The sequence below is a fragment of the Tachyglossus aculeatus genome, chromosome 3, assembly GCF_015852505.1.
Source record: "Tachyglossus aculeatus isolate mTacAcu1 chromosome 3, mTacAcu1.pri, whole genome shotgun sequence".
Lineage (NCBI taxonomy): Eukaryota > Metazoa > Chordata > Mammalia > Monotremata > Tachyglossidae > Tachyglossus > Tachyglossus aculeatus.
This window is the reverse complement of record NC_052068.1, coordinates 69709837-69736467: the sequence shown is the minus strand read 5'-3', so window position 1 is coordinate 69736467 and position 26631 is coordinate 69709837. Positions and strand designations below refer to the sequence as shown.

Sequence of the window (26631 nt, the reverse complement as noted above, 5' to 3'; positions counted from 1 at the left end):
TCCGGGCCTGGGCTCCCTCATCCGTCACCCGGGAGGCCCAGGTGGGCCAGAGCGCGGGTCCGCCCCGCCGCTTAGTGCAGTCAGCGTGTGGCAAACAACGAGCGGCCCAGCAAAGCCGGTGCCGCGGGCCGCTGGCCCTGAGGGAGGCCAGGACGCCAGGCCCGGGCGGAGGCCGGGGGACGCCGGGGCGCCTGCGCGGGGCCGCCCGCCCGCCCGCCATTTTGCCTCAGGCCCTCCTCCTCCTCTTCGCTTTGGCGCTTTCCGTTGAAGGGCGCCGGAGGCCGGATCCCCTAGCGTGTGTCTGTCTCTGTCTCTCCCCCCCCCCCCCTTCTCTCTCTCCCTCTCTCACTCTCTCTCTCCCCTTCCCCTCTCTCTCTCCCTCTCTTCCCCTCTCTCTCTCCCTCTCTTCCCCTCTCTCTCTCCCTCTCTTCCTCTCTCTCTCTCCCTCCCCCCTCTCCCCCTCCCTCCCTCCCCCCTCCCCCCTCCCTCTCCCCTCTCCCCCCCTCCCTCCCCCCTCTCCCCTCTCCCCCCCTCCCTCCCCCCTCTCCCCTCTCCCCCCCTCCTCTCCCCTCTCCCCCCCTCCCTCCCCCCTCTCCCCCCCTCCCCCTCCCTCCCCCCTCTCCCCCCTCCCTCCCCCCTCTCCCCCCTCCCCCTCCCTCCCCCCTCCTTCTCTCTCTCCCCCTTCCCCTCTTTCACCCCTCCTTCTCTCCCTCCCTCCCTCTCCTCCTCTCTCTCTCCCTCCCTCCCATCTCTCCTTCTCTCTCTCTCTCTCTCCCTCCCCCCTCCTCCTTCTCACTCTCTCTCTCCCCCTAACCCTCTCTCACCCCCTCCTTCCCTCTCTCTCTCCCCCCTCCTTCCCTCTCTCTCTCCCCCCCTCCCCCCTCCCTCCCCCCCTCTCTCCCCCCCTCCCTCCCCCCCTCTCTCCCCCCTCCCCCCTCCCTCTCTCTCTCCCCCCTCCCCCCTCTCTCCCCCCTCCCTCTCTCTCTCCCCCCCCTCCCCCCTCTCTCCCCCCTCCCCCTCTCCCCCCCGTGCCCCCCTCCCTCCCCGTGCCCCTCCGGGCCCCAGAGGCCGTCCCGCCCCCCCGCGCTGTCCGGAGGCCGGGAGGCCCCGGGCGGAGCCGCCGAGCAGCAGGAGGAGGTGAGGCCGGGCGGGGGAACGGACACCCCCCCTCCCACCCCCCACAGGCCATTCATTCATTCATTCATTCATTCATTCATTCATTCATTCATCCAACGTATTTATTGAGCGCCGACTGTGTGCAGAGCACTGGACTCAGCGCTTGGGAAGGACAAGTCGGCAACATACAGAGACGGTCCCTACCCGACAACGGGCGCACGGTCTGGAAGGGGGAGACAGACAACAAAACATGGAGACAGGTGACACACACACACACAGGCCTCACACAAACCTAGGTGCCTCTCTCTCTCTCTCTCTCTCTCTCTCTCTGTCCTCTCTCTCTCTCTCTCTCTCACACACACACACACACCCCCACACCCCAGGCCTCACACACACAGAGGCCTCACACACGTACTCAGAATCAATCAATCAATCGTATTTCTTGAGCGCTTACTGTGTGCAGAGCACTGTACTAAGCGCTTGGGAAGTCCAGGTTGGCAACCTCTAGAGACGGTCCCTACCCAACAGCGGGCTCACAGTCTAGAAGGGGGAGACAGAGAACAAAACTAAACATATTAACAAAATAAATAGAATAGATATGTACAAGTAAAATAAATTAATAAATATGTGCAAACATATATACATATATATACAGGTGCTGTGGGGAAGGGAACTCACACACATACACACACACCTCATACGTGTGCGTGCACACACACACCTCATACGTGTGCGTGCACACACACACACACACACACCCGCCCCGATCAGGTCCTCGAGCCCCTCCTCCCCACCCCACCCCTCACGGGGGAGCGACCCTGCTGCCCGACCCACAATTTCTCATCCCCAAGCCCAAAATGAGAAGTTCATCATCATCATCATGAGTGTTTTGCAGCACTTGCCATGTGCCAGGCACTGTATTAAGTGCTGGGGTGGATACAGGCTAATCGGGTCGGCCACAGCCCCTAACCCTGTTTTGCAGAAGAGACAACTGAGGCACGAAGTGAAGTGACTTACCTAAGCCACATGAGACACATGGTGGAGCCAGGATTAGAACCCAGGACCTTCTGACCCTCAGGCCCATGCCCTATCCACTACAACATGCTGCTTCCCAATCGTATTTAGCGCTTACTATGTGCTAAACACGAGGGTGGATTCAGTCCAATCAGATCAGCCCCGTACCCACATGATGATGATGATGGTATTTGTTAAGTGATTACTATGTGCCAAGCACTATTCTAAACACTATTATAGATTCAGGGTAATCAGGTGGTCCCACACGGGGCTCACAGTCTTAATCCCCATTTTACAGATGAGGTGACTGAGGCCCAGAGAAATTAAGTGACTAGCCCAAGGTCACACAGCAGATATAATAATAATAATGATAATAATGGCATTTGTTAAGCGCCTACTATGTGCAGAGCACTGTTCTAAGCGCTGGGGGGGATACAAGGTGATCAAGTTGTCCCACGTGGGGCTCACAGTCTTAATCCCCATTATACAGATGAGATAACTGAGGCTCAGAGAAATTAAGTGACTCGCCCAAGGTCACACAGCAGACATGTGGCAGAGCCGGGATTCGAACCCATGACCTCTGACTCCAAAGCCAGGGCTCTTTCCACTGAGCCACGCTGCTTCTCTGTGTGGCGGAGCAGGAATTAGAACCCATGTCCTCCGACTCCCGGGCCCATTCTCTTGTCACTAGGCGGTGACCGGGGGCTCATAGTCTGATGGGGAGGACAAACTGCTATTCCAGCACTTAGTACAGTGTATGGCACATAGTAAGTGCTTAAATGCCAGTATTATTCCCGTTGTCCAAATGAGGAAATTGAGGCCAAAGCAGTTAAGGGACTTGCTCAAGGTCACACAGCGGGCAGGTGGCAGAGTTTGGATTAGAACCCAGGTCCCCTGCTTCCCATCCCTGTTCTCTTTCTATTAGACCACATTTCTTCTCTCCCCTGAGGCACAAGTTGGCACCCTGGAGTAAAATAGTCAGATTTAGAGATGATGCAGCAGTCCTTCTGAACTCTGTATCCAAGTTGAAGCGAAATCCCCCTGAATGGGGTTGAATATGTCTCAGCGTGCTTGGAAGTGTATCCGATCTCCCGATAAATATTTCTCCTTCGTTATTTTAAAAGGGTTTGAGTACAGGCTCAATGGAAAGAGCACGGGCTTTGGAGTCAGAGGTCATGGGTTCGAAACCCTGCTCCACCAATTGTCAGCTGTGTGACTTTGGGCACGTCACTTAACTTCTCTGTGCCTCAGTTCCCCATCTGTAAAAATGGGGATTAAGACTGCGAGCCACGCATGAGACAACCTGATCACCTTGTAACCTCCCCAGCGCTTAGAGCAGTGCTTTGCGCATAGTAAGCACTTAATAAATGCCATTATTATTTTTTTATCCAGGCCATACGACATCGTTCTTAAAACATGCTTAGTTGGGAAAAACTTCGTGCGTCCAGAGCAGTGGAGACTGCAGTGCTCGTCAATGAAGATGATTCAGTGGAGGTGCACTACCTGGATGGGTCCAGATTGAAGCTCTCTCCGTGCGGCTGTGAATTCGTCTTTGAAAAGGCACTTAATTCTTCGGCTCATCCTCTGGAGCAACCTGAAAGGATTCGGCAAAGAACACAGTTTGTTACTAGCAGTTACAGAGTACGTGAGTTACTAAAAGTGCCGTTACAATAGCTGTTTTCCTAGCGGGCTTTGGGTCCATCCAGTATGTGTTTTTACCACGTGTTTGAGCTGGAATACAAAAGTGGAATTGTTGCACTCACAACTTGTATTTGAATAGCCGTTGGAGTCGGAGGAAACAGTTGTGTGTATCATGGGGCTGGCATCCAGGGTTAACAGCTGTCCGTGTAAATTCACGGACAGGCCCGTAAAGTGAGCTAATTTTTTTATGGTATTTAAGCACTTACTATGTGCCAGGCACTGTTCTAAGCGCTGGGGGAGAAGCAGCGTGGCGTAGGTGGAAAGAGCCCGGGCTTGGGAGTCAAGAGTTCATGGGTCCTAATCCCGGTTCCGCCACTTGTCAGCTGTGTGACTTTGGGCAAGTGGCTTAATTTCTCTGTGCTTCAGTTACCTCATCTGTAAAATGGGGACTAAGACTGTGAGCCCCACGCGGGACAATTTGATTACCTTGTATCTACCCCAGTGCTTAGAACAGTGCTTGGCACATAGTAAGTGCTTAACAAATACTATTATTATTATTATTACAAGGTAATCAGGTTAAACTCAGTCCCTGTCCCACATGGGGCTCACAGTCTTAAACCCCATTTTCTCACAGTCTTAAACCCCATTTTACAGATGAGGTAACTGAGGTGCAGAGAAGTTGTGTTTCACCCAAGGGCACTCAACAGGCTAGTGGCAGAGTCAGGATTAGAACCCAAGTCCTTCCAACTCCCAGGCCCGTGCTGTGGCCACGTAGGCCATGCTGCTTCTAAAGTTGGCTTTGGCCATAAAACTTCCTCATTTAAAGTGGCGGTTGTTTGGTGATCAGGGTTGCCTTCTGCTGACAGTGAGTTTTCCAAACGAAATCAATTATTCCCCCTGCGAATAGCCACCATCTTCCTTCCCTTCCTGTTTGTACATATTTATTACTCTATTTATTTATTTATTTTACTTGTACATATCTATTCATTTTATTTTGTTAGTGTGTTTGGTTTTGTTCTCTGTCTCCCCCTTTTAGACTGTGAGCCCACTGTTGGGTAGGGACTGTCTCTATATGTTGCCAACGTGTACTTCCCAAGCGCTTAGTACAGTGCTCTGCACACAGTAAGCGCTCAATAAATACGATTGATTGATTCCCCTGAACACCTGCTCTCTGTCGCTTTTGAACTGTCAGTACAAAAGTTTGAAAGTTAGTCATTTGTAGTCATAATGAATGTAAAATCACTCCCAAAAGTTGGCAACCCTGGTAGCATTAGGCAAAACATATAGACCTATATAACCTTTTCTTATGGGTTCTGTGGGAACATAACCCTGGTGTTATAGGAGGACTGGATATAATGTTGTAGGCTATTATTATTCAGTCCTTGATAGAGAAACTAAATTGCTGGGGTTTTTTTTTTTTTCAATTTCTTTCTCACAGGAGCAATTATTGCAAGCATTAGATTTCCGGAATGCCTTTTCCACTTATCCTTTTTTACCTGATAGCATCATACCTTCTGAAAGAAAACAAGTAAGTTTTACACTCTCTGTTTTGATAAGAAAGATATCCTGATTTTAGTTCGGTAGCCTGGAACTTGAAGGAGTAACAGAATTAGAGAGGTGTAACATATCAGTATTTTTGTAACATATATCTGTATTTTTATATTTTCGTGGGTGGTTGCAGCTATTTAGTCCTCCCTCTTGCCTTCACGTGAAATTGCACGTAAACCTTCCCAAGCAGAGTATTTATTCTTAAAGGTCTTACGGGAAGGAAGTTTCCAAATCTAGAAGCCTTAATTACGAAAAGCAATGACAGAAACAATAAAATGGTAAATAGTGGGTAGCCACTGGCAGCAGTATCAGCAAGCTGGAACCCCTTTTAAACAGACTCCTACTTCATCATCATCATCAATCGTATTTATTGAACGCTTACTATGTGCAGAGCACTGTACTAAGCGCTTGGGAAGTACAAATTGGCAACATATAGAGACAGTCCCTACCCAACAGTGGGCTCACAGTCTAAAAGGGGGAGACAGAGAACAAAACCAAGCATACTAACAAAATAAAATAAATAAATAAATAAATAGAGTGATAAATATGTACAGGCATATATACATATATACAGGTACTGTGGGAAAGGGAAGGAGGTAAGATGGGGAGGATGGAGAGGGGGACGAGGGGGAGAGGAAGGAAGGGGCTCAGTCTGGCAAGTCCTACTTGCATGTTGTTGTTTTTTCCTTTGTTTTATGAACAAAGCATATGTGAGACCTAGGGAGTTGTTGTTTTTTTTAATTATTGATATTCATTAAGCATTTACTATGTGCCAGGCACTATACTAAGCGCTGGGCTAGATACAAGCTAATCAGGTGGGGCACAGCCCATGTCCCACATGGGACTCACAGTCTTAATCCCCATTTTAAAGATGAGGTAACAAGCACAGAGAAGTTAAGTGACGTGCCCCAGATCACCCAGCAGACACGTAGTGGAGATGGGATTATAACCTGGTCCTTCTGATTCCCCGGCCTGTGCTTTTTTCACTAGGCACGGTGCTTCTCTAAATGCCTGTATTTTGCCCCTTTCCATTTCTTTGCCTCTGCCACCTCAAGTTATGGCAAATAAAGCCTTGAGTTAATGAGATTTGAATAATCTGTTTAATCTATCTGTGCAGATTCGCATATGTACTAAACATGTAACTGTTTTCAGTTTTTTTAAACTGCCCACCCTTTCTCCAAAAATCAATCAGTGTCCAATACTGCTCATTCTCTGTCAATCAGTCAGTCAGTCAATGGTATTTCTTGAGCACTCACTGTGTGCAGAACACTTTAGAAAATGCTTGGGAAAGTACAATACAATAGAGATGCTAGACACGATTCCTGCCCACAAGGGGCTTACAGTCTAGAAGGAGAAATAGACATTAAAATAAATTACAGACAGGGGAAAAAACTGCAGAGTGTAAAAATATGTACAGAAGTACTGTGGGCCTGAGGGATGGGTGGTTCAGAAAGGAGACAGAGTAGAGAAAATGAGGACTTAGTCAGGAAGGCCTCTTGGAGGAGATGTGATTTTGAAGGTGGAGAGTGGTGCTCTGTCGGTTATGAAGGGGCAGGTAGTTCCAGGTCCCGGGGAGGACATGGGTTAGGGGTCAACAGGGGGATAGATGAGATCGAGATACAGGTCATTGAATTTAAATAAATTCATTTATTCTGGAATTTATGTATATGTATATATTTTCCTCCCCAAAAGCTCCCTTCACAAAAGAGTAATCTTCACAATATCATTGGGAAGTACCTAAGGCAGTCCATTGAAAATTGTTCACGCTCTCTAAGAGACTGAAATCAAGGATTAATTCTGGAAGAGAAACTACCCAGTTGTGTCTGGACTTCATTCCATCCTTCATTTTCTGTAGTCCTCCAAGATAGAGCTATTTCCAATGCTTCCTACAGGAAAATCAATTGATGCCATGCCCTTCTAGTTATCGCCCTATCTCCCTCCTACCATTCCTTTCCAAACTCCTTGAACGAGTCATCTACATGTGCTGCCTCAAATTCCTCAACGCCAATTCTCCCCTCGACCCCGTCCAATCTGGCTTCCGTCCCCTACATTCCACGGCAACTGCCCCCTCGAAGGTCACCAATGACCTCCTGCTTGCCAAATCCAACGGCTCCTACTCTATCCTAATCCTCCTCGACCTCTCAGCTGCCTTCGACACTGAGGACCACCCCCTTCTCAACACGCTATCCGACCTTGGCTTCACAGACTCCGTCCTCTCCTGGTTCTCCTCTTATCTCTCCGGCAGTTCATTCTCAGTCTCTTTTGCGGGCTCCTCCTCCCCCTCCCATCCCCTTACTGTAGGGGTTCCTGTTCTCTATCTACACTCACTCCCTTGATGAATTCATTCGCTCCCACGTCTTCAACTATCATCTGTACGCCGATGACACCCAAATCTACATCTCTGCCCCTGCTCTCTCTCCCTCCCTTCAGGCTCGTGTCTCCTCCTGCCTTCAGGACATCTCCATCTGGATGTCTGCCCGCCATCTAAAACTCAATATGTCCAAGACTGAACTCCTTATCTTCCCTCCCAAACTCTGCCCTCTCCCTCACTTTCCCATCACTGTTGACGGCACTATCAATCAATCAATCAATCGTATTTATTGAGCGCTTACTATGTGCAGAGCACTGTACTAAGCGCTTGGGAAGTACAAATTGGCAACACATAGAGACAGTCCCTACCCAACAGTGGGCTCACAGTCTAAAAGGGGGAGACAGAGAACAGAACCAAACATACCAACAAAATAAAATAAATAGGATAGAAATGTACAAGTAAAATAAATAAATAAATAAATAAATAAATAAATAGAGTAATAAATATGTACAACCATATATACATATATACAGGTGCTGTGGGGAAGGGAAGGAGGTAAGATGGGGGGATGGAGAGGGGCATGAGGGGGAGAGGAAGGAAGGGGCACTACCATCCTTCCCGTCTTACAAGCCCGCAACCTTGGTGTCATCCTCGACTCCACTCTCTCGTTCACCCCTCACATCCAATCCGTCACCAAAACCTGCCGGTCTCACCTCCGCAACATCGCCAAGATCCGCCCTTTACTCTCCATTCAAACTGCTACCCTGCTGGTTCAATCTCTCATCCTATCCCGACTAGATTACTGCATCAGCCTCCTCTCTGATCTCGCATCCTCCTATCTCTCCCCACTTCAGTCCACACTTCATGCTGCTGCCCGGATCATCTTTGTGCAGAAACACTCTGGGCGTGTTACTCCCTTCCTCAAAAATCTCCAGTGGCTACCAATCAACCTACGCATCAGGCAAAAACTCCTCACTCTCGGCTTCAAGGCTCTTCAGCACCTCGCCCCCTCCTACCTCACCTCCCTTCTCTCCTCCAACCCAGCCCGCACCCTCTGCTCCTCTGCCGCTAACCTCCTCACTGTGACTCGTTCTTGCCTGTCCCACCGTCGACCCCCGGCCCACATCCTCCCCTTGGCCTGTAATACCCTCCCTCCACACATCCGCCAAGCTAGCTCTCTTCCTCCCTTCAAAGCCCTACTGAGAGCTCACCTCCTCCAGGAGGCCTTCCCAGACTGAGCCCCCTCCTTCCTTTCCCCCTCCCCATCCCCCCCGCCTTACCTCCTTCCCCTCCCCACAACACCTGTATATATGTTTGTACATATTTATTACTGTATTTTACTTGTACATATTTACTATTCTCTTTATTTTATTTTGTTAATGTGTTTTGTTTTGTTGTCTGTCTCCCGCTTCTAGACTGTGAGCCCGCTGTTGGGTAGAGACCGTCTCTATATCAATCAATCAATCAATCAATCAATCGTATTTATTGAGCGCTTACTATGTGCAGAGCACTGTACTAAGCGCTTGGGAAGTACAAATTGGCATCACATAGAGACAGTCCCTACCCGATAGTGGGCTCACAGTCTAAAAGGGGGAGACAGAGAACAGAACCAAACATACCAACAAAATAAAATAAGTAGGATAGAAATGTACAAGTAAAATAAATAAATAAATAAATAAACAGAGTAATAAATATGTACAACCATATATACATATATACAGGTGCTGTGGGGAGGGGAAGGCGGTAAGGCGGGGGGATGGAGAGGGGGACGAGGGGGAGAGGAAAGAAGGGGCTCAATCTGGGAAGGCCTCCTGGAGGAGGTGAGCTCTCAGCAGGGCCTTGAAGGGAGGAAGAGAGTGTTGCTAACTTGTACTTCTCAAGCAGTTAGTACGGTGCTCTGCACACAGTAAGCGCTCAAGTGAATGAATGAATAGTACTAATTTCAATTCCAGTTTTTAAAGTGAAAAATTCAGTTAAAAAAGTACTTGTCACGACTGTTTGGTTTTTTTTTAAAAAAAAAACAGTGTATCTTCCTTGATGTCTTTGAAGTTACGTGGCCTAGTCTTGACGCTGTTGGTACGTTGCTGTGTACGGATAATGACAATGTGAAGATTTCCTCTTTAGATGGTTACGCCTCCCTCTACCTGCCCAAAACACTACAGGAATTTACAGTCCATTTTTTATGCAAAGTTAGCCAAAAATGTGACTCGTCTTTAGGATTGTCAGAGAAAAGCGTTAACAATCAAATAAAAGAGGATAACCAAAGAACAACATCCAGCCCAAAGTGTACGTTTGGATTGCTTAAAGCACAAAAAATGAAGACTAAGGAAAATGAGTCAAAAATGAGTGGATTGAAACCCAAAGAGCTGATGGAGGCCAAGAATTGTATAAGTATGACAGAAGACTGGGATGAAGTGCCTTGGCCCTATACGAAGAGCTCCTCGGTATATGTTTGGGTGAAGCAGTTCTGGTCCGTGGCCTCCTGTCCGGCAGAATGGAAGTACCCTTTGTCTCTGGCACTTAGCTTCATGAAAGCGGTAGAAGTTAACAAAACCTCTAAAACTGATACAGAGGTGAAGCTGACTATGGTTTCGGGAGCTGGTTTTTCAAGGGAAGATGAAAAAGAAATCCGGGTTTCCATTCTACCCAAAGCTCTACCGCTCAGCTGCCCTGCTCCTCACCTGCACAGGTAACCGAAGAATGACTTATTTTTCAGGAAAGGTAAATGCCGCTGGTCAAAATTAATCTTCCACGCTAGAATTCTCGTCTTTATAAATGACTGGAGAAAATTCCTCAGAAAAGTCATTTCCCCAGCAAATTTGTGGAAGATTTCCTAGGCTTTCAGTTTTTTTGTTCTCTTTAAGCTATATGTGAAACACAGAAGATCCAGTGGAGTGGTGTTTGTGAAGATCGTGTTGCTGAAATTTTAGGGATTCTGAGAACCCCCTAAAAGAGAGATTTGTTAATGATGATCTAACAATTTATGCTGAATTTCAATGGGTGGTACTTTCCAAAAAGATAGTCTTTGTTCACATAATTGCAAGGAATGCCTAAGGCAGAGAATGTGAAGCCTATTATGATAGTCATTTGTAGAAAACACCATTTTATATTGCTAGCTTTACATTTGGACAATTTACCTGTTAATTACCAAAGATTTTCAGATCCCGAAGACTCGGTGAAACTTAGGAGGGAAAAAAAAAAGTCAAAAACCAAATTCTATCTTTCAGAAAGTAAAATCCCAAGAATCCCCAAATCTGGGGAGAAAGAAAATAATAACTATGGCTCTTCCCCCACTCCTTCCTGCAAAGACTGTACATCTTCCCTGAACTACTACTCAGCCCCCAGAGTCATAATGAGTTAGCATTGTAACTTGGCTCTTCCTGAAAAGAAAAATATTTCCCTAGCCCTGCAGGTGGATTCAAGAGTAAATCCTTTTCCATTTCCCTTGTTTTCAGGTAATTTGGTGCCTGAATAAATGTTTGTTCATTTTTTTCTCTCTCTCTCGCTAGACGCAGGGGATTAAAATAGAGGGTAGAGAAGCCAGATGTCTCAAACCGTTCAAGTCAGGGTCACGAGGTCTGAGACTCCCTCTCCTCCTCCTCCTCTCCTGCTTTCCCTTGGAATTGAGACTCCTGGAAGCGAAACCATTAGCTTCATTCCCACAGCCGGCTGGGCTGTCTACTCTGTCCTTCTCAGTAAGAAGGTGGCCGGCTAGAAGCTGGAGCCATGGACAGGGCTGTGGCAAAGGTGCTCTCCCATCCCCAACCTAGAGCCAGGAATAACTAACTGGTTCAAGGCCTCGCCTGCCCCACCGGATTTTCAGCATCAGCAATCATCATCAATCGTATTATTGAGCGCTTACTGTGTGCGGAGCACTGTACTAAGCAGCGACTAGGCTCCTCTGCCAAGGCCCAACTTTTCCCTCTGGGTTATCTAAGCCTGTGTACGTCTGTATTTCTCCCTCACTGTCCCAGATGGATGACTGCTCGTCCACCTCTCTGGCCTCCTGGGATTGTGCCAGAGTTTGGCCCAGGCCTTGGTTCTGTACCCTCAGTTCTGCCAGCACGTATCTTTTCACTGTGCATTTTGGCTAGAATGTGGTGGCAGAATTAGGGCGTGCTCTTCAACGGGATATTCACCTCTGGATACAGGGTGACAGTGTCGGTAGAAATGATTGTCCGTGTGGACGTGGTTGTGGACATGACTACTGCAACGATTTCCTAAATGCAAGAATTCAACCCCCTTTCTGTAAGAGAAGTGGGCATATGTGTGTCCGCCTGTCAATTTTACCCCAGCCAAACCACGCTCAAAATTTACCCCATGCTTGCAATGGAAATCCGCTTCTCCTGGAAGTCTCTGAGGTCCTACAGAGACTAAGCTTGTTGTTACCAAAGGAAAGAGAGTTTAAGTAACACTGGAGAGAAGAAAACAGAGAGGTCAAACCAGATGTAGACATCCTCTTTCCATTGACAGTTGGTGGCTCATTTGGGGAGCTCCTGGGATGGGTGGGCTATATCTGCCCATACAAAGAGGACAGAACCTAGAAAATTGGATCCCCAGAACAAATAGGAGGTCTGGCAACATAAGCTCCTCAACCAGAGGCTTGATTAATCTAAATTTTCGTAACTTCTTTTTATGAGTTTTTCTAAAGGGCCAGTACTCTAGGGAGTTTAATAGTGTTGGAATAAGTTCCCTTATTTTAAAAAATAATTCTCAAATTCCAATTTTGTTAATATTGAGCTCCTCTGTACAGTGGTGTGAACCCGGTGGGCAATCAGAAAATGTTGGATGACTTTTGACAGTACAGAAAAGTTTTAATTAAAAAATTAACCAGTAGCCTGATTTCTTTTAGAAAGTTAATTTATTGCCCTTTTTAATGTTCTAAGCAATTAAGAAATTCATCATCTTTTGCGACCTTAACATTACTGCATTAAACTTTATCATATCAAATAGATGGATTATGACTTGTATTCAATTTGTACTTCCCAAGCGCTTACTACAGTGCTCTGCACATAGTAAGCGCTCAATAAATACGATTGATGATGATGATGATGACTGTTGATATTCCCTTTTCCAGGTGGAGTTTCTCTGATTTGCCATGGGAGAAGAAGCATAATGAGCAACAGTTTTCTTGTCTTGAACTGGTGAAAATCATTTGGTACCAGGGAATTACATATAGGTAAGGTACAAATATAATGTTTTCTGGGTTTGGTTTTTTTTTTTGAAAGTTTGAGAAATGAGTTAACCACATTCTAAATGAGAGGACATCTGTCTTTTTATGATTGCCGTGTCTTATTCAGTTTCATCTACATCTTAGTAAGTGAGTTTGAATTGATCTTCCGTAGACTTACCCATGGTATTGTGAACTCGATAGAGATTTATCCTGGAGATGGATCTGTTTTCAAATCAGAAGGAGCCGTTTTGGGGAGCTATTTCACATCCTTTTTGATTCAGGAAGGATCGCAACAAGTAAGTTTCAGCATGCTGTAAATATCTCAAAGCAAAAAGATGGTTTCTGAGTTTTTCTAAAGATGCGTATTATAATTCATAAAAAAATTCTTCATTTTAACTGTTTTCAGAGAGAAGAGCGGATTTACTCAGTTAATAACCTTCCTCCAGATGTACCAGGAAGTTCCTACTCCGTGGGTTCTGTTATCAAGCAGGCAGTCAGGTGAGCTGCGTGCATAGTTACATAAAACATGAGTCACGTCACCTTCCCGTGGAAGCATTTTTCTAGTGCTAACAGCATGAGATTAAACACTGATAGATGCAGTTAATAATGTTGGTGCCGGTTAAAAACAGATTTTATTGTAGCCCTACCTAGAGGAAAATACCTGCAGGCTTGGGAGGTAAAGGCTTGAGGAGGGGGCAGTGAGCACCTCACTGAACCCTTAGATCTTGCATTTCAGTCAGTGAGGGAAGGGTAGAACTACCCGCAGCGAAGCTTTCTACTCACTGTTTTACTGCCTGCAGCTCCATCCGTGGATTGTGGCAATGTGGGGATGATAGGAGTTGATTGGAAGGATATTCAGGTGGATTTCACAGGGACTGTGAGCCCCTTGAGGGACAAGGACTGTGTCCAACCCGATTTTCTTGTATCCACCCCAGCGCTTTGTACAGTGCATGGCTCATGGTAAGCACTTAAACACCATAATTATTATTGTGTTTTCATAGGTTTGGAAGGAACTTTGAAACTTTGAATTCATTACTACTTCTACTCAAGAGTTCACCTTCAAATTGTAAATCATGCCTTTTTCGTTTAAGTTGTTGATAGAATCCCTTTTTTTATGGTAATTAAGTACTTCCTATGTACCAGACACTGTACTGGGGTAGATACAAGACAATCAGGTCGGACACAGTCCCTGTCCCACATAGGGCTTGCAGTCTTAATCCCCTTTTCACAGATGAGGTAACTGAGGCACAGAGAAGTTAAGCGACATGCCCAAGGTCACACAGCAGGCAAGTGGCAGAGGGATTAGAACTCATCATCATCATCATCAATCGTATTTATTGAGCGCTTACTATGTGCAGAGCACTGTACTAAGCGCTTGGGAAGTACAAATTGGCAACACATAGATACAGTCCCTACCCAACAGTGGGCTCACAGTCTAAAAGGGGGATACAGAGAACAAAACCAAACATACCAACAAAATAAAATAAATAGGATAGATATGTACAAGTAAAATAAATAAATAAATAATAATAATAATAATAATAATAAACTCAGGTCCTTCTGGCTCCCAAGCCTGTGCTCTTTCCACTAGGCCAGGCTGCTTCCTAAGGTAGTTGAGGGGTTGGAGGTGCTCAAGGGTTTCTTGGGTGGAAACATTTGAGACTGAAGTAGGAAAACGAGAAAGGAAGATTCCCCACTAGGAACACAAGGGAAAACTCTAGGGAAGGTTCAAGGGACACGAGGAAAAATGCAGTTAAGACAGGTCAAAGTGGGAGGAGGTTTCTACAATCTCCAAGCTGTTTCTCAGGTCGATGCTGGAGACTAATTGAGGGTCTCCCTCTAGATTCATCTAAATCCTGGAGAAATTGAACTTGAGGTTATACTGAAACTGGAAGCATCAAATAGTAAATTCCTCCTAAGTACTTGGTGAATGGAGTAGATTTTAAGAACTAATAATGATACTTTAGGCATTTGTTAAGCACTTACTAGGGGCCAAGTACTGTACTGAGTTCTGGGGTTATACAATCTATGCAGATCAGATCCAGTCCCTCTCCCACAGAGGGTGCACAGTCAAAGTGGGAAGGAGACCAAAAATGTAATCACCATTTTACAGATGAGGAAATGATAGCAATAATAATAATAATAATGGTATTTGTTAAGCGGTTACTATTTGCCAAGCACTGGGGTGGATACAGGGTAATCACGTTGTCCCACGTGGGGCTCGCACTTTTAATCCCCGTTCTACAGGTACATCATCATCATCATCATCATCAATCATATTTATTGAGTGCTTACTGTGTGCAGAGCACTGTACTAAGCGCTTGGGAAGTACAAGTTGGCAACATATAGAGACTGTCCCTACCCAACAGTGGGCTCACAGTCTAGAAGGGGGAGACAGAGAACAAAACCAAACATATTAACAAAATAAAATAAATAGAATAGATATGTACAGGTTAAATAAATAGAGTAATAAATATGTACAAACATATATACATATATACAGGTGCTATGGGGAAGGGAAGGAGGTAAGATGGGGGATGGAGGGGGGGGAGGGGGAGAGGAAGGAAGGGGCTCAGTCTGGGAAGGCCTCCTGGAGGAGGTGAGCTCTCAGTAGGGCCTTGAAGGGAGGAAGAGAGTAACTGAGGCACAGAGAAGTGAAGTGGCTTGCCCAAGGTCACACAGCCGACAAGTGGCGGAGCCGGGATTAGAACCCACGTCCTCTGACCCCCAAGCCCGTGCTCCTTCCACTAAGCCAGGCTGCTTCTCTGAAGCGGAAGCTGAAGCACAGCGAAATTAAGTGTATATGTATGTAATACATGCAATATATATATGTAACATATATGTATATGTTGCCAATTTGTACTTCCCAAGCGCTTAGTACAGTGCTCCGCACACAGTAAGTGCTCAATAAATACGATTGATGATGATGATGATAAGTGAGGCCAGGTCCCCTGACTCCCCAGTTCTGCTCTTTTCCCACTAGGCCATGTTGCTTTCTACTCGGACTTAACCATTACCAGTGTGTGTTTCTAAATTGGATTTTTCATATTCACAGAATTCTTCAGTACTGTGCCAAGATTAAGCTCTCTTTAAGCCATATCCACAGTCTCTGCTGCTGGAAAATGGTATGTAAAAGCAACGTTTGTAAAGATACCGATAGCTAAACCGCTGAATGTTCTAAAGCAATTTATATTAATGTCTTTTTCCCCCCTCTAATCTGTAAGCTAATTCTATTGTATTTTACTCTCCCAAACACTATTAGTAAAGCCCTCTGCACCTAGGAAGTGGTCAATAAATATGATTGATTGATTGAATGTAGTCATACATCAAGAGAGCAGCTCTGTGGTAAATTTGGCTGCTCTGAGAAGCACATAAAGTTCCAGGGGTTACTCAGTTATTCCCATTTAGGATGCAGTTGAAGGGTTCTGTCTGAACATTTCCAACAGCATAAGAGTAGAACAGGCTAAGTGTTAGATCCAGTCCCATTCAACCTATTCTATAGTACCATGCCTGAAAATGGGACCAGGCAACTGGAAGCTAGTCTCTGTACATGCATCCAATTTAAAGGAAACTTTTTGAGGCTCTTCAAACCTGAAATCAGTCGGCGCTATTTATTGAGAGAAGCAGCGTGGCTTAATGGAAAGAGCACAGGCTTTGGAGTCGGAGGTCATGGGTTCAAATCCCAGCTCCGCCAATTGTCAGCTGTGTGATTTTGGGCAAATCACTTCACTTCTCTGGGCCTCAGTTCCCTCATCTGTAAAATGGGGATTAAGACTGTGAGCCCCCTGCGGGACAACCTGATCACCTTGTAACCTCCCCAGCGCTTAGAACAGTGCTTTGCACATAGTAAGCATTTAAGAAATGTCATTATTATTATTATTATTAAGCGCTTACCCTACTAATGATTGATTATCATTAACTAAAATATAGAGCCAAGCAGTTATAATCTTACATAGACTTTTATTCAATATCACAGAACTTGAGGCGGTCATCAAATCTGTTGTCCAAGAAGTATCCTGTCCAGTGGTGTCCACACCAGTGTTTCCTTCTTCCTCTCCCCCTCCTCCCCCTCTCCACCCCCCACCTTACCTCCTTCCCTTCCCCACAGCACCGGTATATATCTATATATGTTTGTACGTTTTTATTACTCTATTTATTTTACTTGTACATATTTTATTTTGTTAATATGTTTTGTTTTGTTCTCTGTCTCCCCCTTCTAGACTGTTAGCCCACTGTTGGGTAAGGACCGTCTCTATATGTTGCCAACTTGTACTTCCCAAGCGCTTAGTACAGTGCTCTGCACACAGTAAGCGCTCAATAAATATGATTGAATGAATGAATGAATCCTAGTGAAAAGAGCACAGGCCTGGGAGCAGAGGATGTGGATTCCAATCCCTGCTGTGTGACTTTGGACAACTCACTTAGATTCTCTGTGCCTCAGTTACCTCACGTATAAAATGGGGATTAAAACTGTGAGCCCCGTGTGGGACAGGGACTATGTCTGGCCCGTCACCTTCAAGTTAAGCTCTTCAGTAATGAGATTCTGGAAGAGATGGTCCTTGGCACTAATCAGAGCTCATAGCTACACAACTTTAAAGGGCAAGACTTCCCAAGGAACTTTTGACTGGAGAACAAAAATGGGGCATCGGAAAATAGGGAAGGCAGAAAAAATGTTTTAGAGACCTAGCAAAAGTCCAGCTCAAATAATGAGCTATATCAGGTAAAGCAAACCATCAGGAAAGTTCTCCTTAATCAAAGATTTTGGGAAGACTGATAGATGTTTGGAAGTAGTAGCAGATACTGCAAGTGACATGTCTCCCCTCTGAGAGTATCAGCTCCCTGTGGGCCAAAGACCCTATCTTAATTAATTTTCTTTTTTTTCCCCAGCACCTAATGTTGTGTCTGAGGAAAGCACTGAAAATAGGTTAATAATAACAATAATGGGTCAGTGTGGGAAAGGACAGTCTTACATATATCCACTGTGCAGTCATGCATAAATTTTCGAACCTGACCCACACAAATTGATAGACTCTCCCTATCAGTGGAGTCATCTTTGCGTGCTAAGAAACGTTTATAGGAAACTGAATCTGCCGTATCTTATGAGAGGCAAATAAATCTATTCTCACATAGATCAGGGTAAGGTGCTGAGTTCTCTGATATGGGAAACTTGTAATTAAGAAGAAATCCTTGGCCTTTATAAATGGGGGTCTACCCTGAGGTGCATTTTCTTAGTCTCTGTGTTGTGGTTTTGCCTAAAAAAGTTTTGAGCCAGGGTGCATTTTTTTTTTTTTGCTGCTAGCAGTTTGGGGCTGTCTAAAAGTATCTATTTCTAGAAAATCAATCCATCGGTGGTATTTATTGAGCTCTTACTGTGTGCAGAGCACTGTATTATGTGCTTGAAACAATCGAATACTACCAAGTTAACCTCAAGAATATAGAAATAGTCTAATCACCAAATAAATATATTAAACTGCTTCACAGTTTCCCCGTTTCTTTTATGGACTTACACAGAACCAGAAATCTGGGACAGACGAAAGGGAGCTGCTGCCAACGATTTTGAGTGAAACATTTATTCCCAGCATTGGAAGATTTGTGGCTTATTCTGATGATAAAGTGCATGCTGTCTTTTTGGAAGGAATTACCCTTACCCTAATTTGGGATTTCCGTTCTTATTCTGGAAAGACACAGGTAAGCCTGTGTGGTAATGAGGCCCGGTTTTGACTGTTGGTCTTTCGCAGTTAGCATATTTTGAAGAAAATCCAAAGTCTGAGGAGTTCCTAATTGTTTAACCTTAAAGGCTAATCAGGATGCACAGCATAGTGTAAGCCCTAGTGGCTTGGTAATTAACTATTAAATGGAATTTATTTGTTCTTTTATGCTGATGTTCAGTATCGAAGTCACAGTAGTACTAAGTGTGGTTTGGTTAAGCGCATGTTACGTGCCAAGCTTTGAACTAAGTAAGCCTTTATCAGGTCAGACACAGTCCCTGTCCTACATGAAACCCACAGTCTAAGTGAGAGGGAGAACAGGTATTTACTCCCTGTTCCTCATATGAGGAAACTGAGGCATAGTGACGCTGTGACTTACCCAAGGTCACACAACAGGTAAATTGCAGAGCTGAGATCAGGACCCGGATTAGGATTCCCACCTCCTTTAGGAGGCATTCTGTCCTGATTACCATTCTCATACTGTCCCCAATCACCGTCTCAGCCCCTGTGCCTTCACAAATTTTGCACTCCCCAAAAGCTCAGTACATTGCATTATGCCAAATGCCATGGATACTGCCGTTTTTGTATTCATGTATCCATCATTCCGTTCTCCTGTTTCATAATTATTTTGTGTCTGTGTCCCCTCTTTGATAAAAAAGCTCCTAGAGGGTAAAGATAGGGCCCTTTACTATACCCTCCCTAGCACTTAGTACGCGCGTAGTGCCACACAGTCAGAATTCAAAAAATATTAGTTGACTTGTATATTTATGTACACATCGGTCACTTTGACATCCGAATTGCTGTGAAAGTGTCGATTGCTTTTAAATTCAGCTACTAAAATCTGGTGAGTCGATTGCTTCAAATTCCTTGTATTTTCATTTTTGCTACTGATATTTAAATTAAGTGGCTGGATCGTTTTGTTTTCCTGTTAAGAATGCTAAACCTCTGTTTAATTCACCTTCTAAGATGAACCAAGATGTCACTACTGGATGGTGTAAGGTAACTCTTCCCGATGGACAAGATCAGTTAATTAATATTGAGCATCCTGGACAATATGGAAGGTACTGAAAACCGAAACCACTTTTCCACATTTTAATGTAAGAAAACGACGTCGTTTACTTGATGTTATTTAGCGAGCATCAGGTAGGAAATTTATGATTTAAATGTATATTCATCGCTCTCCAAAATGGACTGTGGGAAAGAGTGCATTTTGTTGGGTAACACAACTTGGTGGTGTGCAAGGCTTCAGAGATCACTTCTCAGGTCAGGCTTGCTAGGGTCAGATCCCAGTCAATTCCGGGTGACTTCCACATCCGTGAATCAATCAATTGTATTTACTGAGCGCTTACTGTGTGCAGGGCACCGGACTAAGTGCTTGGAAGCGAACAGGATAACAATATAACACGCATGCCCTGTCCACTTAGCAGATACGAAAATCAGCTAATCATCTGTTGGGCCCCACTGCTGTATAATTTGTATTTCTCCATCAATAGAACAATTTTCTATTCAGTTTGTTGTTGAGTTAGTAGAATGTTTGAGTGACCAGATCTAAAATACATTGATCTTACTTAGTTTAATGAGCAAAAAAGAGGGTGCAATCTATTGAAATTAAGCTGAGTGTATTTTTCAATTCCAGTGGGAAAAAATGTTTGAAGGAGAAGCCAACTCAGATGTGCTTGCCCCTTTCCACCCACATAATCTGTCTATAAATGTTGCAACAGAATTAAATATATTGTGTATCTGGGGCATTTTAATAGAGAATTTTAGCAGAGGACCTGTCTCCTTTCCTCTTGGTTTCCATTTTTTTCTAAGTGATTAGCTTTTGTGTCTACTTGAAGGAGATTTTCAGCATTATTGGCTGCTTTGGATTATTGTTTTTCTGAAATGGAGTAGAATGGTTGATCATTGTAGCCGACAGACCAGGAAAGAAGCCTGTTCTCCTTCCTACTTAAACTGTAAGCCCCATGTGGGACAAGGGACTGTGTCCAGTTCATTCATTCAGTCGTATTTATTGAGCGCTTACTGTGTGCAGAGCACTGTACTAAGTGTTTTGGAAGTACAAGTTGGCAACATATAGAGATGGTCCCTACCCAACAGTGGGCTTACAGTCTAGAAGGGGGAGACCAAGAACAAAACAAAACATATTAACAAAATAAAATAAATAGAATAAATATGTACAAATAAAATAAAGAGTAATAAATACATACAAACATATATTCATTCATTCAGTCGTATTTATTGAGTGCTTACTGTGTGCAGAGCACTGTACTAAGTGCTTGGGAAGTACAAGTTGGCAACATATAGAGATGGTCCCTACCCAACAGCAGGCTCACAGTCTAGAAGGGGGAGACAGGGAACAAAACAAAACATATTAACAAAATAAAATAAATAGAATGAATATGTACAAATAAAATAGAGTAATAAATACATACAAACATATATACATATTCATTCATTCATTCATCCAATCTGATTAGCTGCCATCTACCCCAGCATTTAGTACAGTGCTTGACACATAGTAAGTGTTTAACAACTGCCACAATTATTATGATGGGTGACCAGTCCTCATAGGCACACCCCCGCCCCATCTGATTATAAAACTCTTTCCCAAGTCAGCTGTAATGTAATCAATCAATCAATCGTATTTATTGAGCGCTTACTGTGTGCAGAGCACTGTACTAAGCGCTTGGGAAGTACAAGTTGGCAACATATCGAGACAGTCCCTACCCAACAGTGGGCTCACAGTCTAAAAGGGGGAGACAGAGAACAAAACCAAACATAGTAACAAAATAAAATAAATAGATTAAATAAAATAAGTAGTTAATAATGTTATGTAACATGAAGCAATATATCAGCCCGTACTATGGTTGATATACACCCAACCTAAAATTTTTGTTAGTAACACAGTCACAGAGTTTTGTTACATAGGAGCATACTTTCTGACAATGCAAAGGTAGTTGGGAGGTTGAAAATTGTATCAAGGAGGGCAGGACTTCTTTTGGGAGATTGGGAGAAGCAAAGTGGTCTAGTGGATAGAGCCTGGGAGTCCGAAGCACTGGGGTTTTAATCCTATCTGCTGTGTGAACCTGGGCAAGTCACTTCTTCTCTGTGCTTCGTGGGAAGGTGTCTTTGGGCCCGCTTGGAACCTGATGTATGTGATCACGCGCAGGGAGAAGCTGAAGAGATCCATGTGCAGAGTCGAGGAGCAGGTCTTCCATCTTTACGCCAGGCTTTTGAAGCAGGAAGGTGTTTCAGATGAGGTCACTGAGGCCCAGAGAAGTGAAGTGACTTGCCCAAAGTCACACATCTGACACATGGCGGAGCTGGGATTTGAACCCATGACCTCTGACTCCAAAGCCCAGGCTCTTCCCACTGAGCCACGCTGCTTCTCACGCTCACTGGGTGCCAGGCACTGAGCCCAGTCCGCACCCTCCGCTCCTCCACCGCTGATCTCCTCACCGTACCTCGCTCTCGCCTTTCCCGCCATCGACCCCCGGCCCACGTCATCCCCCGGGCCTGGAATGCCCTCCCTCTGCCCATCCGCCAAGCTAGCTCTCTTCCTCCCTTCAAGGCCCTGCTGAGAGCTCACCTCCTCCAGGAGGCCTTCCCAGACTGAGCCCCTTCCTTCCTCTCCCCCTCGTCCCCCTCTCCATCCCCCCCATCTTACCTCCTTCCCTTCCCCACAGCACCTGTATATATGTATATATGTTTGTACATCTTTATTACTCTATTTTATTTGTACATATCTATTCTATTTATTTTATTTTGTTAGTATGTTTGGTTTTGTTCTCTGTCTCCCCCTTTTAGACTGTGAGCCCACTGTTGTGTAGGGACTGTCTCTATATGTTGCCAATTTGTACTTCCCAAGCGCTTAGTACAGTGCTCTGCACATAGTAAGCGCTCAATAAATACGATTGATGATGATGATGATGATTTACCTTATCTGTAAAATGGGGATTAGGAATGTGAGCCCCACGTAGGACTCGGAATTGGGTCAAACGTAATGAGCTTGTATCTACCCGGCGCCTAGTATAGTGCCCGGCACATAATAAGTGCTTAACAAATTCCATTAAAAAAAAAAAGATGGTCAGGAGTATAGCATCAGAGGTCAGACCAAACCGAAGCTTTACAGAGCTATAGTGTTGTCTAAGCTTATGTTTGGCCATGAGGCTCGCAGTCCCCAGATATGCCTCTGACGAATCTGAGAAGTTCCCTTACAGGCAAGACAGGATCACAAGTGACGAAGTCCTAGACATGGTCTAGAGGATGGAGAATGGGCTTGGGAGGCAGAAGGCCTGGGTTCTAATCCCAGCTCACCATTTGTCTGCTGTGATCTTGGGCAAAATCTCCTAATTTCTCTGTGCCTCAGTTACCTCATCTGTAAAACGAGGGTTAAGAGTGTGAGCCCCATTTGGGACACGGACTGAGTCCAACCTGATGATCTTAGACAAGTGCCTGGCACATAGTAAGTGCTTAACAAGGACCGTGAAAAAAATGAAGTCAGTCACCTAGCTCTGAAGTAATTCGCACCTCGGCACAGCTTTGTTGGGTGAAATACGTGAGGGGAAGTATGGTGAGAGAAGGATACCTAAACAGTGCTCTGTGGTGAGCTGAATTTGCAACAGAAAACAAGGGGAGCAGGGGAAGCTGCAAATGGTGCTGCAAACCCCCTAAAAACTAGGACAGCCATGAGAGAAGCTGCTGTTTTGAGCAAAAACTTCTCAATTAACATGGCATTTATAAATGGTCTTTTGAATCTTTACGGCTACAGGAAGCAATCCATAGAGCCAATACAGAGAAAATAGAACTTTGTTTTTTTACCAGTTTCATATGGAAAAACCTCTGATTTGGAGCTCATCTGACCGTGAAAAGAAGTCAAAGTTTTCTCTGTTGGAATTTGAGCCCTCAGCTCAAAGGAGTTTGTGTTAAGCAAACTCTCCCCCTCGTCCCCCTCTCCATCCCCACATCTTACCTCCTTCCCTTCCCCACAGCACCTGTATATATGTATATATGTTTGTACTTTTTATTTATTTATTTTACCTGTACATATCTATTCTATTTATTTTATTTTGTTAGTATGTTTGGTTTTGTTCTCTGTCTCCCCCTTTTAGACTGTGAGCCCACTGTTGGGTAGGGACTGTCTCTATATGTTGCCAACTTGTACTTCCCAAGCGCTTAGTACAGTGCTCTGCACACAGTAAGCACTCAATAAATATGATTGATTGATTAAGCCTGTACCCCCCTTGTTAAGGAATATTCTCATTGTAGAAGTTATTGTGTCTGACACTGTGCACATGCTGTAATCCAAGACGGCTTGTGTTGTCAGAGGAAGGCTTCCTAATATCTTAACATTGTTGCAGCCAAAACTCATAGTGAAAACAATTTTTGCCCCCCTCCAAACAAATGTACTTTGAGTCTAAAAACTATAATATTTTAGGAGATCACATAATTCTATTTCTTGGTGATGGTACAATATACATTTTTAAATTTAATCTACAAAATTTTGGTGTTTTCTTATATTATGACTTCCAAAGAAATTCAGCAAAAGTAATTTTCCCCTTTCTGAAGCATTCTAGAAGTGGGAGGTAAAAACAGCTTCTTTTTGCATTCAGATGTTTTTATCTTCTCTCAACCTAGGTATGTGACAACAGCAATAGCATGGTGCCGAAATCTGACTCACTTGAGTCGAAATGACATGGTCGTTCACCCTGTGTGTCCCACCATTGAAGAAAACTGGTAATTATTAATTTTCTTCCTGATTATGTTTTAGAGAACCAGTCTATGTTCACGCCACACTGTACTGCCTTATTTTTAATGGCTATTGAATAGTTTCAAAGAAATCTACTATCCCACAGAAATTTGTACCTTCCCCACCAAATTTTCCATTCTGTGCCCCCGGTAGTCAATATTGCACTTACAGGACATAGCCTTATTAACATTTATTCAGTGAGATTGAATATTACACTGACTGTAAGCTCACTGTGCGCAGGAAATTGTTGTACCCTCCCAAGTGCTTTTGTAAGTACATTGCTCATAAGAATATACATTCAATAAATGCCATTGATGATGATGATGATGATAATACATCATCATCAGAAGCAGCGTGGCTCAGTGGAAAGAGCACGGGCTTTGGAGTCAGAGGTCATGGGTTCAAATTCCGTCTCTGCCAGTTTTCTGCTGTGTGACTTTGGGCAAGTCACTTCTCTGTGCCTCAGTTACCTCATCTGTAAAATGGGGATTAAGAAAGAGTGTGAGCCCCCTGTGGGACAACCTGATCACCTTGTAACCTCCCCAGCGCTTAGAACAGTGCTTTGCACATAGTAAGGGCTTAATAAATGCCATCATTATTGTTATTATCTACCTTACGTCTGACAAATACATGGCTGCAAAAGTACAACCATAGTACTAACAGCAGAACAATTTGGCACTCTAAAACTAGTTAATTTAAGCTTTTCTCATTAAAACAGGTCTGTTGCTGCTGAACTGGAGAAAATTCAAAGATTTAACTGTATCCTTTCACCAGAAATTCTACATATTTTTTATTTTATTACTTTGGAACTTGCACACTAAAGAAATCGTTTCTTGAATACGTTATTTTCAGACCATTTATTTTACACCTAAACAGAAATTTCAGGCTATTAGCTTACACAAAAGTGATTTCCCAAATCTCAACCCTGAGCACTGTACTGTATCTATTCAACACAATCCTTTTCTAAACAAAACTCACTTAGGTTTATCTGTCACTTTTTGAATTGGAACTTACACATTTTACTTTCTTTGAAATCCAGGAAAGCACTCACCTTTGAACCCCTCCAAGATTCCTCTCATCCTCCCACTGTTTACTATTAAGAGAAGCAGCGTGGCTCAGTGGAAAGAGCACGGGCTTGGGAGCCAGAGGTCATGGGTTCTAATCCCGGCTCCGCCACTTGTCAGCTTTGTGACTTTGGGCAAGTCACTTAACTTCTCTGGGCCTCAGTTCCCTCATCTGTAAAATGGGGATTAAGACCGTGAGCCCCACGTGGGACAACCCGATAACCTTGTATTTCCCCCAGCGCTTAACATAGTAGGCGCTTAACAAATGCCCTTATTATTATTATTACTTCATTCTTTGGGCTTTCCGTTAACCTTGTTCAGTTAAAAAAGAGGGAAACCAATGCCATCGTCCCCCTTTTGGTGGGGGCAATTTGAAAACCTCCTGAAATGAGGAAATGATTCTACATTTTAGGACCAGAGTTTTCAGTGAGATTGTGAAACAAAGGTATAATTGTAAGCTTGTTGTGGGCAACTGTGCACGTAGAAAGCAGTCAATAAATACCATTGATCGATTTAGTCAATAGGAAGCTGCGGAAGGCAGGCCCAATGTTGTCCCAAATGATGCAGCTTGACATCGGGTGTACCTGCTGCAGTTAATGGAGTCAGAAACCTCACTGCTTTAATCGGGTGGTGGTGGTGGTGGCGGAGAGGGAGGGAGCAGGTGCAGAAACACCGTCCTACCATGGGGCCAAAAAGCTTCCTTAACGAACGAATTAGTTTTACTGGAGAACAACAGTGTCCTCAACCAGGTTTCCGCTGTGAGAAAGAATCAGTCTTCTGGTTCTTTCGAACAAAGACCTTTGGAAACTTGTAATGCGCTTGAAGAAGTTAGTGAGAAGAGCGTGTCGGCAGCTTTGAAAAGAACATCTGAGGTCCTCCAGGGTATTGACTTCTTTCTGGCCACCTCTAGGAAATGACAGTTGGATTGTTTTTATATTGTAGACCGGCCGTATTTAATCACCTCAAGCGACAGACCTGAACAAAAGCCATTGTTGGTAGACGTCAAATCCGAGAATGTGTGCTCATTGTAAGGAATTGTTTGGAGTTTCTGCACTCAGTGCCTCCGGTTCAACCAACTGGGAGAAAAAGGTTATGAAGAATATTTAGCAGAGTGCCTTTGCTAAAATAACTTATCGAACATTAATTGAATTTGGAAGTGTGTTTTTAACAATATGAGTATGTTTAGTTGTGATTTTCAAAATCAGAGCCGTTAAATTGGGAGCTGTGAGCTTCTGTTTTTAATTCCTTTACGTTTATATAAAACTTTTACATTTATAAATGAAGTAGTCTAATAAAATGCACCCTTT

General features: G+C 44.3%; 1 protein-coding gene across 1 annotated transcript; it reads left to right on the top strand.

The window, feature by feature from the left end:
- Window positions 1–1050: 1050 nt before the first annotated feature.
- Window positions 1051–26631, top strand: C3H5orf34 (chromosome 3 C5orf34 homolog). Its single transcript, XM_038744416.1, has 13 exons — window positions 1051–1137; window positions 3523–3771; window positions 5210–5299; window positions 9655–10319; window positions 12708–12809; window positions 12976–13099; window positions 13210–13301; window positions 15859–15928; window positions 18315–18491; window positions 19478–19572; window positions 24149–24247; window positions 24979–25019; window positions 26042–26631. The coding sequence occupies exons 2-13, from the start codon at window positions 3547–3549 to the stop codon at window positions 26239–26241; spliced, it is 1980 nt and encodes a 659-aa protein (XP_038600344.1). The 5' UTR covers window positions 1051–1137; window positions 3523–3546; the 3' UTR covers window positions 26242–26631.